Here is a 12,229-nt window from a genome sequence, read left to right on the forward strand (position 1 = left end):
TTTAATCAAGCGATGTAGGAAGCTGCTCCTGACCTGTCGTGAAATGAGAGTGATGATTAGCTTCTGCAGTGCCATGTTATAGAGGTAGGTGGTCGTAAAATGTACCCATAGACTTGTAACAGACTTGAATAGGCAGGTGTAGGGTGGGTTGAAGCGTGTAGAGTAGTAGTGACTTGTTGGAGGGTTGATGCCGAGCTTCAGGAGCTTTACTTTGCGATAGCATGACATATTTCGGCGAACACAACCCTACTTGTAAGAGTTTTGTATAAAGAGTTAGTACTAGAGTTTTGTGAGATTAAATACGCCCGAATCATCTTTTGCGCCGTCTAGATGTTGTTCTCGAAGATATCGGATAGAGTGATGGAAAGAAGAACAGTAGTGTTATCTCTGCACTTCCCATTTATAAATCCTTCTCTTTCCGCTAAATGCCGCAGAGTGATCCGAGCGAACTAAAAATAGACCCTGCCTTGAAGCCTTTGGGCAGCTATGGGAGTAATAAAATAACATTTAGCGGCAGCCTTGTGCTTACACTGACGCCAGTAGATAATGTTCGGTGTATCTTTCAGCGCCTATAAGATGCAATAGCTAGTGAACACGAGCATTAGAAACAGAAGCTAGGATTTTCTTGCCCTGGGTTATACATGGGCTTCTATGCTGGTAAATTTCAATCTCGTGTTCTATACATGAGTTGTGAAATCACATCCATTAGTTTACCTGTAGATGTAGACGTTCACTAGAGAGACATTGCAGATTTCACACAAGTACTAAGTTGTTTTCCGTTGATATTTGCCTTTCAGAGTAACTTCTTTTTTTATGCAGGTAGTCTCTAGATATATATAAATATATATATGTGTATATATTCATAACATGGCCTAATTCTACTTACAGGCGAATTATTTATACTCTTTATTAGAGATATGATATTATATTGTCAATATCAACCTGTCCATTATCTACCCACATTCACAACGTTGAGTTGTCATGAATCACACAGTACAAGTAGTCTCCCTACTGGCCGAATGGGGCACATGGGGCATGTGCTGAGGATATGGTGGCAGGGGATACGAATTTGTCTCGTAGATTTTATTGATAAAGATTCTTCTGCCCTAAAACTTAAGCGCTTCTGTAATTCATTTCTTTTGTGTATTGAATGAATGTCCGTGTGAAATTATCCACAAACTAAAGCCAGTTTACAATGTAATGTGTAAGTCATTGCAGAAAAGCAGCAACTTTGCTTGTATTACCCTCAAAGATGGGCCCTTGTCGCCAATTATGGATCTGATTGACCAGCCAAGAAATACAAGTCGAAGTATCATTGGAACGTATCTGGGCATACATGGGTATTCCGTGTAACGCTCTCAAAATTCAAATTGCTGCCAATGGCAGATTTAGCAGAAAGGAGTATCTATATTTATTGGATATCAAGGTCAAGACCTCCCCGCCGCACCACGCAGCTTGAAAAATCTACCAAGTACCTACTATCTAGAAGTACAAGATTCTTCGCGTCACATACTCCTTTCATCCCCAGGTCATGGTTGGACCGGGGAAGCCAGCCGGCTGCGTACTGGCGGAGCTCAATTTGCAGAGGTAGAAAACCTTTTTTTTTTTTTTTTTTTTTTTTTTTTTTTTTTTTTTTTTTTTCCATTTTTTCATCATGTTTGCTTCTCTCATGTCACAGCGGCCACCTGCTATATGCAACTCGCTAAGAACAGACACAGCTTCCAAGGGGGCCGTTGCAGCACTTATCGACTCTTTGTATCCGGGAATGCTCTATCCTTGCTGCAAGGATCGTGACCCACACAACCCTTGCCAAGCCGGGATGGGTCCAAATGTAAACACAAGATCTACTACTGCTTCTCCGGTGTGGGAGGATCATGTCATCCGCGTCGCTTTGAGTCACTGGAGCAGCATTACCACGCACGAATTCTGACTTTGAAGTGTCTGACTTGCCGTATCCGTAAGGTCACACCCACCGACTCTCACTCATCTATGCTTAGCGAAGCCCAGGAACCCGGAAACCACATCCAAGCTCAATAAGATCAATCTGGGTGTCTCGGTCCCCATCTAATTAATCTCAGCCATGATATTTGGACAAAATATCAATACTGCTACTAATAACATTGATAACAGAATTGGAGCAGACGCCTTTAAAGTGATACAGGAGGCGCCACAAGGGAGATATCCCCCTTGTTCCGCGCAGCTTTGCATTACCCCCCGCTGCCATTTGACGTCCGTACTATGATTTTCAAGTGAAGGGACATGAAAAGATTGTGGCCCAGGACGCCGTTCAAGGGGGGTAGTCGCCCGAGTAGTAAAAGGATGCGGGGATTATAGGATGCACGGGGAGAGATGACAAGCATTACATAGCCTATGATGGACAAGAAACCGGTGGTTGGGCTTTTGCGTTCTTTTGAATTCTGCCTGACATGGGCTGCTATCCAGCCCTCGACAGCGCGCGTACGCAGCTGAGAGTGTTTTATGCAGGCCTCGACTCCCCAGCCAACAGAAATCGAGAGGATGAGGATGGGCAAAGGCCTCGCTGGTCCGCTGGTCTGCATATGCATCTCGTGGTGTGCTAGATAACGCTGTTCCAAGATCTAAGATCAGCCTGTACTACGGCCGTTTTCTTCTCTTACTACATTTAACAAGAAAGCTTCTTTTTCATAGGCTCTAGGTATGTTGCACGACCTCGATTACTCTTTGTGGAAAACAAGGGAACAAGTCTATTGCGAAAAAGCAACCTGTTGAAACCAACAGGGGTACATGGATACACCACGTAGCTGACAGATTTTTGACTGGCCATCATCTTTCCTCCTTCCATCATGCTTATGCTTGGAAATCCGTATTCGGAATTAGAGCGTGTATGTTGCCCTCATGGGATACCACGACATCTGTCTTCGTGCGTTCAGCCAAGGCACTTGTTATTCAGCGCTCTTGGGACTGGGTAAAGTGAATCGGTGATTTATTTGTTTGCAGACATGCTGTCACCACATGGCGAACGAACGTTTGGCAGCCTGTTTGAAGGCCATGAATAACTTGTGGAAGTACAAAATGAACATAAAAAGCTTCTGAAGCCCATTTCTCAAAGCCGTCTTGCTCTTCTTCTTCTTCTTAGGGTTATATACTACAAAACATGCTAATCTTTTAAACGAAAGACTTCAATCTTTGATATAGATACCAAGCTTTTTCACTACAGCCCTGCGGTAAGATTTAAATGACATGTCACTGTACATATCGTATTGCTGCTAATGTGATCTCGCCCATTTCCCCCTCTCCAGCTGACACAAATTACGCTATATCGAACTTTGGCCACCACAATGTGCGACTGGGAAGAGTTCTTGTTCACCTGTAACCACTCCCGAGTCCGCCTAAAGTCCTACTGCCATTTTGCGCGAAATGATCCCAACCACGGGTGTCTGGGCGTCAAGGTGCTCCGCAACTCATGGAGGCAAAGCGTACCGTGCGATGAGTGCGCATCCAAAGGTGTATCGCATCGGAGGACTTGACTGAATGTCACTACTACATTTCGATGGACGACCATGAAGCCGGCGAGCAAGGGAGGGGTAGGGGTAGTGACCGATGTCCGGGGCTTGGAGATGGTCTCGGAGGAGTGTACATCAAACTTGTTTATCGGTATTTACGCATGAATCGTGTTTAAGTGGAAGGATTTGCGGCTGATGGAGGGTCTGTATTGAGAGGGGGAGAAAAAACGACAAGGCCGAATGAGAGAGGGGGTTATGATGTGTCGATAGCTTGATTCATGCAGTGGACGTGGTAGGGGAGGGGTGCCCTCGACGCTAATTTAAGATTGAGATTCTCAGGTGGAAATCCACTATGAGATGTTCCCATGTCCTTGACACTTCTTCTAGCGAATGAATTAGTAGTTGTCGCGATGCAAGGAGTGTGCATAGGTTACACGGCGTGTAACACTCACCCACACGGAAGCCATTCCTACCGCTTTGCGGAGATATCCAGATCCTTGGCGAGATAGCATTGATAGAGGAGGGGGAGTATCCCAGAGAGCCTAATGCAGATGAATGCATGTTTTACCCATTTCGACCTCTTTCTCAGGCGTGGCGTTTACAACACTAGCTGATGCGTAAATAGTTCTCGTATGGTGCGAATTCGCGAGACGAGGAGGGGGCGTATGACACGTGCTTGTGGAAACTGTGCAGACCTGCAAAGGACTTATGCTACATGTATTTATGGGACTTTGGGCTTAGCATGACTCGTAGTTGGTTGTTGGTTGTTAAGATATAGGCGCGTACATGTCGAGTGTCGGCCGGCCTGAATACTAGGTAGGTAGAATCTCCCCACGATATCCACGCTCTATGTAGTCTGTGATACGGCCCACTTATATAACATTAGGTTCATGGCTGTACCACCATCACTTAAGCCCGATGCATAGTATCTATGACAGTTATATGGTATGTAGTATCACTTCGGCCGAGTGGATTCCTTCGGCGGAGTATTAGTCTTGAGATGAGCAGCGAGGTCAACATCTGCTGGTAAGCCGCGAGCCTGTGGCTGCTTGTGGACTCGACATCTTGAAGTCATGCATACATGTGTATACCTCGTTGTATCACAATTGACCAAATCGAGACTATGATACAGGTACATGCTTTTTTTCGTGCCAACTCATTACGTATGAATCTCAAGCAACTATGGCTGTTGTGATGTAGTATTAGGTAGTGCCAACTGTTCAATGCCCACATCTCATATATACATACTATTCTGACGCCCAAATAAGGTACCAAACATTTACTGATTGGTGGCTCCCTCTACAACTCCCACCACGTTATATCTCTTAGAGAAGAAAGTTATCCAATCCTCAAGAACGCCCTTTTCCTTATCGGGAAGATCGTGCCAATCTGGTCGGACGTCTTCTGGCTTGACGGATGTCATGCCTAATGCTCTGGAAGCATCTTTGCCGGCGAACACTACTTGCATCTTTAGATTAACTGCTTGTTTTCGATGCAGTGCATAGACGCCAGTGACGGTGCACTGTGAGCATGGATGTGCTGCCTACCATGATATGAGCCTCCAGGCTGGTACATCTTGTTGCCGGACACATCATAAACTTTGCCCTTTAGAGATCTTGTCAGTTATGCTAGCTGCTTATATGCCGGAGTATTATGGAGATGTACTTTGATTGCAACATAGCTCTTTTCTCCGTTTGTGCCTGTAAGACCGAATTAGCCGAGGGTTCATGAGATGTCCGGTGTCGTTAGAGAAGTTGGTCCTTATGAATGGCCGGTGTAAATCATCATCTTTACTGGTATTAACAGAGACGACTCCATGAACTTCCACAGCTGCAGCAACTCTTGCTGGTCCTCCATGCTGATGTCCCGAGGCTGCGAAGCCGGCATCACAAGCAGAATAGAGGGGCTCAGGGCGGCTTACCGTTGGCCTTTGCCAAGTCTTCCAGAGATATCGGGTCGTCCTTGGGAGGGTCCAGCTGGACGGGGACCTTGGGTGCAAATCTTCCAGACATTTTCTCTGTGCTCTTCTCGCCAGAACTGTGCGGTGCAAGGCAAAAGAGCTCGGAAAGAGTGTTGAGCTCTTGATCACTCGCTCGGCATTCACGCTGCCCCCCACCCTCGGCACAGAAAGCGCGAATTGGAACGGTGGCGCACGGGCCACATGCCACCAAGATCCGTTCGCATGCCGTCATGGGGAAACATTTCTGGCCTTGAAGCTTCACTTGCATGTGCTCAACAGCCGCGGGAATATCTCGAGGCGCAATGTCAGTGTCTGCAATCGCCTCGCTGCGGCCGGTCGGGGGCAGATGCCTTCGCCATGCCACGACGGGGCTGCTCTCCGTGCAGGTCAAATCGCCCGCGGCAACCGTCCACTTGCGCGCTGTTGTAGCTCTGCGACCCGAGCAGAGACGACACCAATCGACGTCTCCAACGCCTCGAGATCACGAACCAACGCCTGGGAAGCCTCAGATTACCTTTCGCCAGTTTGTTGGGCGCGCTCTGGGAGTCAGTCTGCGGAACCTCGTGGTTGCGCTGAGCCCTCAAGGCATTCGGCGGTCTTATCGCGAGAATCCAGCTGTGACCACGATGAACATTCTCCTGTGAGTGCCCCAATGTTTAACATGATTTCTCTCCTCCAAGTAGCTAGTCTAACACTACGTAGCTTGGTATTCACTTTTGTCTTCTCCGCGGTAGCAATCAGAGCCTACATCAATACGTTTTACAACTCGCAGTTCAGCAGATACCCGGAGCCTGTCGCAAACACTTTGCGCCGCGCCATCTACTACACCAATTACAAACCCGATCCCGAGCTTGCTCTAAGATATTATAAAAAGGCAATGGAGCAGTGTACAGAAATTGGGCTAGACCCTTTCTCTGACGAAGTGCTGGGTATTAGGATCCAAGTGGCCTTTTGGCTTGAGAAGATCAACAGCCACAAAGCTGCCATCGACGTGCTCGAGTCAGTTCTCGGAGACTGCCGGAAGTGGGTTGATGTCATGGAACAATCTGTAAAGGACGGGAAAGTGAATGACCAGGGAAGATATGTTGGTGAAGCTCAGCAACAGGTCGCTGCAGCGAATACCACCTCTGATGACAAGCCCAAAGAGGAAGCGGACGAAGCTGCCCCTGCGGAGCCCATTGAGACTCTGTGGCGCAAACGAGAGCGACTGCTTTTGAAAGCCATTTCCACAAGCGTCAAGCTGGGTGAATTGTACGCAGATGAGCATGTGCTCAATGCTGACCAGTCTCACACTCATCTTGTCTGGGCAGTTGAGACTTCGCTGAAAGAATTCCGAAGGCGCAGAACCGAGGGCCCCAAACCCGGCGAAGATAAGTGGCTCAGCCCTGAAGAACTTGGAGGATCAATGGAGTCTCTGGGTCGAGACTATGAGCGCCGCTCCCAGTTCCAGCTCGCCATCCCCTTATTCTTCCAAGCTCTCCGACTATGCGAAAGCCCCTGCCACCGAGCAGTCATCATGAACAACCTGGCGGCATCATTTGCTCAGCAACCTCTTTACGCTGCAGGTACAATGGAGCCCTCTGAAGGCTTAAAGGAGCTTTTCAACGATTCTATGCCAAAGACGCGTAAAGAATTTCTCGAGGCGGGCCTGAATTGGGCACAGAATGCATACGTTCACGCCAAGGATGTGAAGGGTGACGATCGTACCCCTGAGTGCGATGAGGCATGCGCTGTTGCGCTTTGCAACTGGGGAGACGTGGCAGCCATGCTGGGCAAGACAGAGCTGGCGAAGAAGAAGTACAACGCGTGCATTGAGATGAGCAAAAAGATGGACTTTTCCGAGGGGGTTAAGCAGGCGCAAGAAGGTCTGTCAAAGCTGACGACTGCGTCTTTGACTAACGCTTGAAAGGAATACTTTTGAGTTGTATATACAGAGTATGAAAGGACAGCCCATTGACTGCCTACCTTTCAAAAGAGATGGCCATCAATGCATGAGAGACGGCCCAACGCATCATCTACTGTATATTATGTCCTACACAGCCCAGCTACTGTTGTATACTCCCAACAGCAAATTTCGGCCAGAACCTATTGTAGCTTAGGCTTAGTGCCATTGATTTCTGCTCCGTGTTTGTTCAATTTCCAGATCCTCGATATAGTGGAGCGGCTGGGCGGTTGCCTAGCGGAATGGAGCTTTGGCCTCTTGGCGATACCGATAGTTGAAGAAGAAGGGAAAGAAAAAAAAAAAAAAAAATAGTCAGAGGAAGCCTAAATGAAGTTTTCGGTATTAAATAAATAGCTTGCCAAATAGCTTCAATTCGTTTCAAACGAAAACATACTTTTTATTTTTTCATCATTCTGAAAACGCCAGTCGCGCTGATACACCAAAGCCATCACTTACACCGTCTCTTCTCTATTCTCACAATGGCCGTCTCATACATTCACCCCATGTACCGGCTCTTCTTTCAAAAAATAGAGCCTGCCATCACACTCTGGACCGGCTATGTCAACCTCCGCAACCGCACACTCGGCGGAACCTTGCTCTTCAGCAGGATCAGCAGCGAAGAACACTATTACCTGTTTCGAGACCAGTTCGTGCTCGAGCAGATGCTAAGCCTCATGACGGCATTGATGGCCATGGCCGCAATCGTCATGTACTACGCGGACGACGTCCGACTATGGCGTCGATGCCAACTTGTGCTTTTGATATGGAACTTGGCGTGCTTGAAGGGAACTTCTGACGTGACGGTGGAGTGCATTTACTGTGTAGAGCTGTGCACCGTATTGGTGATTATACGGCTCATGTTTTTGTTTAATGTTGGGAACCGGGTGCGAGGCAGCTATGTCGAGAATGGCGTTTTGAGAAGGCTGTAGAATTGAGTCGGGGCGGATGAGGATGATGAGGGATGTATGATATATATCGAGGTGGCATTAATAAGAGGGAAACATGGGACGCGTTTGGGCATGGGGCTATGAAGACTCCATGTAGATAAAAGCTGTATATATCACTTGTGTAATTGGAAAGGTACCACAAAGAATATTGATTTAATTGATTGCAATTTAGCTTCATTAACGGCGAAAGAAAATCATATGCAAAAAAAAAAAAAAAAAAAAAAAAAAAAAAAGAAAGAAAGAAAAAAGGAAACACAAGACGACAAAAGAAACAAAAAGAAAAAAGGATGATAGAAAAGAAAAAAATATAAGCCGACGGAGACAGGATTCGAACCTGCGAGGCCGAAACCATATGATTTCTAGTCATACCCATTAACCACTCTGGCACTCCGCCTATTAAGCTTATTGATAATCATTACGCCAAGTAGCACTATCAAGGACGTGGGGTGCAGGCCCGCCCGCAATTTGCACAGTAAACAGGCTCTCTACAACATGCGTCACCTATTCAGAGTGTTTCACACACAAAGCACATATAGCTTTAAATACTTGATTTTTAATTTTCATTCACCTGATCTAGGTTTTGAATATCATTAGATAGGACTCGACTCCCTTTGTGTTCGGATCATAGTCTCTCTATAGCGAGAAGCCGTCTCTAGATCCACTCACTCCTAGACTGACGTGAGGACGACGACTATCCACTTTCTGCTCATACATCTATTTCGTTTGGTCCTTGGCTTCCTCGCTTACATACAGATGACATGGCCATCGAGACGGTAATGGAGATGACTCTAAAATAGACGAGCAAGAGGTGCGTCGACAGTTGTATGAGACATGGCTAACTTCGTATAAGATGAAAGATTGTAACAAAAGGTTTCGAATTTGATGTCCTTGATACTACTGGAATTAGGTATATTTACTTATTTGGCTGTTGCTCCGAACAACATCAGCTCATCAATATCCCCATATTCAGCACCGAGTTCCTCATTTCCAACAAGTATTACGCATTGATACCGATCTCTTCCCCATCAGCAATCGAGTCTGCTTCATGGACATAAAACTGCATCAAACTCCCCGCGCAAACAACTCCAGTTAATACCGTTTGACTCCGCTAGCTCTATCAACTCCACTCCAATCCAACCCAGTATCACATCAGCAACTTGATCCAAACCGATGGCAGCGGCGTCTATAGCCGCGTCGATGCCTCGCCAGGCGGTTATCTCATACGCAAGATCCGCATCTTCCTCCCCAAGCACATCAGCGCAACTCAATCACTCTACTTGGAGAAGCTTATCAGCTACTCATTCATCTTTCGAAATGGCCTCGCTCCACAGAATCAGGGCTTCCCCTATAAACCTCTTGCTTACGTACCAGAGACAGAGCGGGATGCTCTGCAGCACACGTTTCCGACTCATGGCCAGGATAAGTTCTCTGCCTACGCCCATTTTAACGTAGACCCTAGCTTAAGAAAAAACTGTAGCAACTTCGTAGTAACACTTGGAAACGTGAAAGGAAGCGAACCCTGATTAGTATCTCACTCACCGAAGATGTAAGCGACCATCTGGGGGATGTGGCGAAAGTGACACGAGCCTTACTGAAAAACAAGAAAATGACTGCCAAACTCAACTGTGATAAAATTCAGCAACTGGACTGACTATGCACATGTTTCCTTTACGACTGCAAGAGTGGATATGGAAACTATACATTACATTGACTTGAGCTTCAGCGATATCTCAAAGCCTCCAAGGCCGACATGGTAACAGATGAATCTTTTGGGAAATGTATGGCAGTTTAAACTTGAAATAACGCTTAGATTACATTTCATCTCATCGTGAGTCGATTATCCCGCGACACATTGAGTTCTGGCACTTAGAAATCCCATAGATACCAAGCCTTAAAGAAGGTTTATCATCACCCATATAAACTCCAAAACACCATGCTCCCTACTTCATATTCGAACGCTTTTATGATCTGTCATGGCATTTATGCCATCTTTTGTCTCTTTGCATCCAAACCGTCTCCATCATTAGCACTCGTCGCATTTGTGGGAATATCAACCAACGGTGATCTTGCTCCATTGGTTCCATTCCCTTCAGCTGGGAGGGTTCGCTTCATCGTCGGGGGCTTATATTGACCTCGATTTGCAAGAGGACTGCCCAGGCCACCCGGCGCTCCTATTCTACGAGCTTGGTCTAGTGATGGGTTCATTGTATTGCCCTTGGCTTGAGAGCTGCCGATTGACTGTCGCAGCGACGCAAAACCCCCTGTATTGCCACTTTGCGTAGAAGATGGTGCTTGGCTGTTAGCCGGAGGGACATGCTGGCCGTTCCTCGCCACAGGCTTGGATGATGTGTGATCAATTCCAGGGGTTTTTCGTATAGAAGGGCTTTCCGCCTTGGGATTGAACAGTTGCTTTTGTTGATTCTGGTTGCCGCTGGATTGATTTGGATCAAGTGTAGATCTCGCCGAGAAGAATGCCACGGGTTCCCCTGGAGGCGGCTGTTGAGGAGGAGCCATTGAAGAATCTTGGGCTTGCGGGGCATTCTGCGGTCGTGGTGGCTGTCCTTGCCTTGGAGTATACGGCTGGGGCTGGGGCGGTCGATTCATGTTGTTCCCGGGTATAGGCTTTGCCGGTTGTCCAGCCGGAGGCTGGGCCTGCCGTGACTCGTTTGCAACAGTCGCTGGCTTGTCATGGAATGGGTTGGCAGCGCTGGGAAGTACGATCTCATCTGGATGGCCTTCACCTGGTACGCAAAAATCCGCCTCGTCAAGTTCTATAGATATTCAGCCTCGATTTCTTCAAAACCATCCGAGGACAGCATACCCCCTAAGAAGTCATCAAATGAGTCCATGGGCTCTGGCTTGAATCCTCCAACAGCGGAGGTGGAAGCAGTAGTGGCGATGGCAGGAGCATTAGTCTTCGCCCCATTGTTGACAGCATTCATGATTATATCCTTTGTAGGCTCCTTTTTCGCAAAGTCTGAATGCCGATGAAGGTTATCCGGATCAAACTTCTTGTTCGGCTGGGTCTTGATCTTGGTAACTTGCTTAACGTAGTCTTGGTCGTAGATGCAGTTGCCCAAAACATTGCCAAAATTCCTCAACGTCCGTTTCAAGGCATCAGTCGTCCCCTCCTTTTTCGCCTTCTCAAAGGCCATCGCTTTTCCCTTTGCGTTCTCTATAGAGCCGTAGCCAACGTCCTCGTGATACGTGCCATCTCGGAGAGTGACCCGAACGATTACAGATAGTCCGATGCTCACACGCTGTGTCTGAGGATTTTCGTCGGCAAAATCGACTTGGATGTTCTGTATCGAGGACGACCATCCATTGAAGCCGAAAACTTCGTTGGCGAGGCCAATCACCTTTTCGGCTGTGAGATAATGGACCCGTGAACCGCCAGGCCCAGCGCGTGAAGAGATGTATTCAGGTCCGAGCTGTTTATCAAGCCGTGAGGAGATTGTGGCAATCTCTTTAGCCGTCCATTCTGATACGCGGGGCTTGGCCTCTTCGAAGGGGTTAGCCCACGCTTGGTGTTGATCGCCTGGACTGGATGATGTTATTAACGAGTTAGGCTACCACAATATGAGTGAGGGAGGGCATACGCAGGCATGGAGGGCGGCCGAAGTTACTCTAGCATCGGTATAAAAAGCGCGAGAAAAGAACGCCAGCCCCAGGTAGCTCTGGATTTAATAAGAACGGCCGCCCCTGAGTATCTGGAATCCTTGGCTACTAAAAAGGTCGTGTTGGGCTTTCATTCACGATATGTCGCGTTAGCAGCATAGCAATAAGCGCGTTCTGTTTAATGGGAAACAGGAGAGCACGTGACCTGCCAAGGTGACAGCTGCTAGAGGCACAGTACCTACAGTAGTACGTACCCGAGATTCTGCAACCACCAAGAAAT

The 12,229-nt window shown here is 47.4% G+C and overlaps 6 protein-coding genes and 1 non-coding gene across 7 annotated transcripts; 3 read left to right on the plus strand and 4 right to left on the minus strand.

The window, feature by feature from the left end:
- Positions 1-2,057: 2,057 nt before the first annotated feature.
- Positions 2,058-3,846, plus strand: TrAFT101_007044 (uncharacterized protein). Its single transcript, XM_024902688.2, has 3 exons — positions 2,058-2,674; positions 2,758-3,203; positions 3,279-3,846. The coding sequence occupies exon 3, from the start codon at positions 3,318-3,320 to the stop codon at positions 3,504-3,506; it is 189 nt and encodes a 62-aa protein (XP_024758697.1). The 5' UTR covers positions 2,058-2,674; positions 2,758-3,203; positions 3,279-3,317; the 3' UTR covers positions 3,507-3,846.
- TrAFT101_007043 (uncharacterized protein) lies at positions 2,208-2,564 on the minus strand (the record flags this gene model as incomplete). The annotated part of the gene is made up of 1 exon (XM_066127945.1): positions 2,208-2,564. The coding sequence occupies one exon, from the start codon at positions 2,562-2,564 to the stop codon at positions 2,208-2,210; it is 357 nt and encodes a 118-aa protein (XP_065984058.1).
- Positions 3,847-4,609: 763 nt separating the features above from the next.
- TrAFT101_007045 (uncharacterized protein) lies at positions 4,610-5,553 on the minus strand. The gene is made up of 4 exons (XM_024908556.2): positions 5,404-5,553; positions 5,148-5,182; positions 5,030-5,087; positions 4,610-4,940 (listed from the first exon to the last, which is right to left on the minus strand). The coding sequence occupies exons 1-4, from the start codon at positions 5,492-5,494 to the stop codon at positions 4,762-4,764; spliced, it is 363 nt and encodes a 120-aa protein (XP_024758698.1). The 5' UTR covers positions 5,495-5,553; the 3' UTR covers positions 4,610-4,761.
- Positions 5,554-5,744: 191 nt separating this feature from the next.
- TrAFT101_007046 (uncharacterized protein) lies at positions 5,745-7,348 on the plus strand (the record flags this gene model as incomplete). Its single annotated transcript, XM_024906910.1, has 2 exons — positions 5,745-6,082; positions 6,145-7,348. The coding sequence occupies 2 exons, from the start codon at positions 5,745-5,747 to the stop codon at positions 7,346-7,348; spliced, it is 1,542 nt and encodes a 513-aa protein (XP_024758699.1).
- Positions 7,349-7,863: 515 nt separating this feature from the next.
- TrAFT101_007047 (uncharacterized protein) lies at positions 7,864-8,313 on the plus strand (the record flags this gene model as incomplete). Its single annotated transcript, XM_024906911.1, has 1 exon — positions 7,864-8,313. One exon carries the CDS (start codon positions 7,864-7,866, stop codon positions 8,311-8,313), a length of 450 nt encoding a protein of 149 aa, XP_024758700.1.
- A 331-nt stretch (positions 8,314-8,644) lies between these two features.
- Positions 8,645-8,725, minus strand: TrAFT101_007048. The gene has a single exon. It is a non-coding gene; the product is annotated as a tRNA-Ser (tRNA).
- A 1,326-nt stretch (positions 8,726-10,051) lies between these two features.
- Positions 10,052-12,082, minus strand: TrAFT101_007049 (uncharacterized protein). Its single transcript, XM_024908557.2, has 3 exons — positions 11,931-12,082; positions 11,153-11,874; positions 10,052-11,102 (listed from the first exon to the last, which is right to left on the minus strand). Exons 1-3 carry the CDS (start codon positions 11,936-11,938, stop codon positions 10,312-10,314), a joined length of 1,521 nt encoding a protein of 506 aa, XP_024758701.1. The 5' UTR covers positions 11,939-12,082; the 3' UTR covers positions 10,052-10,311.
- Between the last annotated feature and the right edge of the window lie 147 nt (positions 12,083-12,229).

This window comes from Trichoderma asperellum, chromosome 4 (genome assembly GCF_020647865.1).
Source record: "Trichoderma asperellum chromosome 4, complete sequence".
NCBI lineage: Eukaryota > Fungi > Ascomycota > Sordariomycetes > Hypocreales > Hypocreaceae > Trichoderma > Trichoderma asperellum.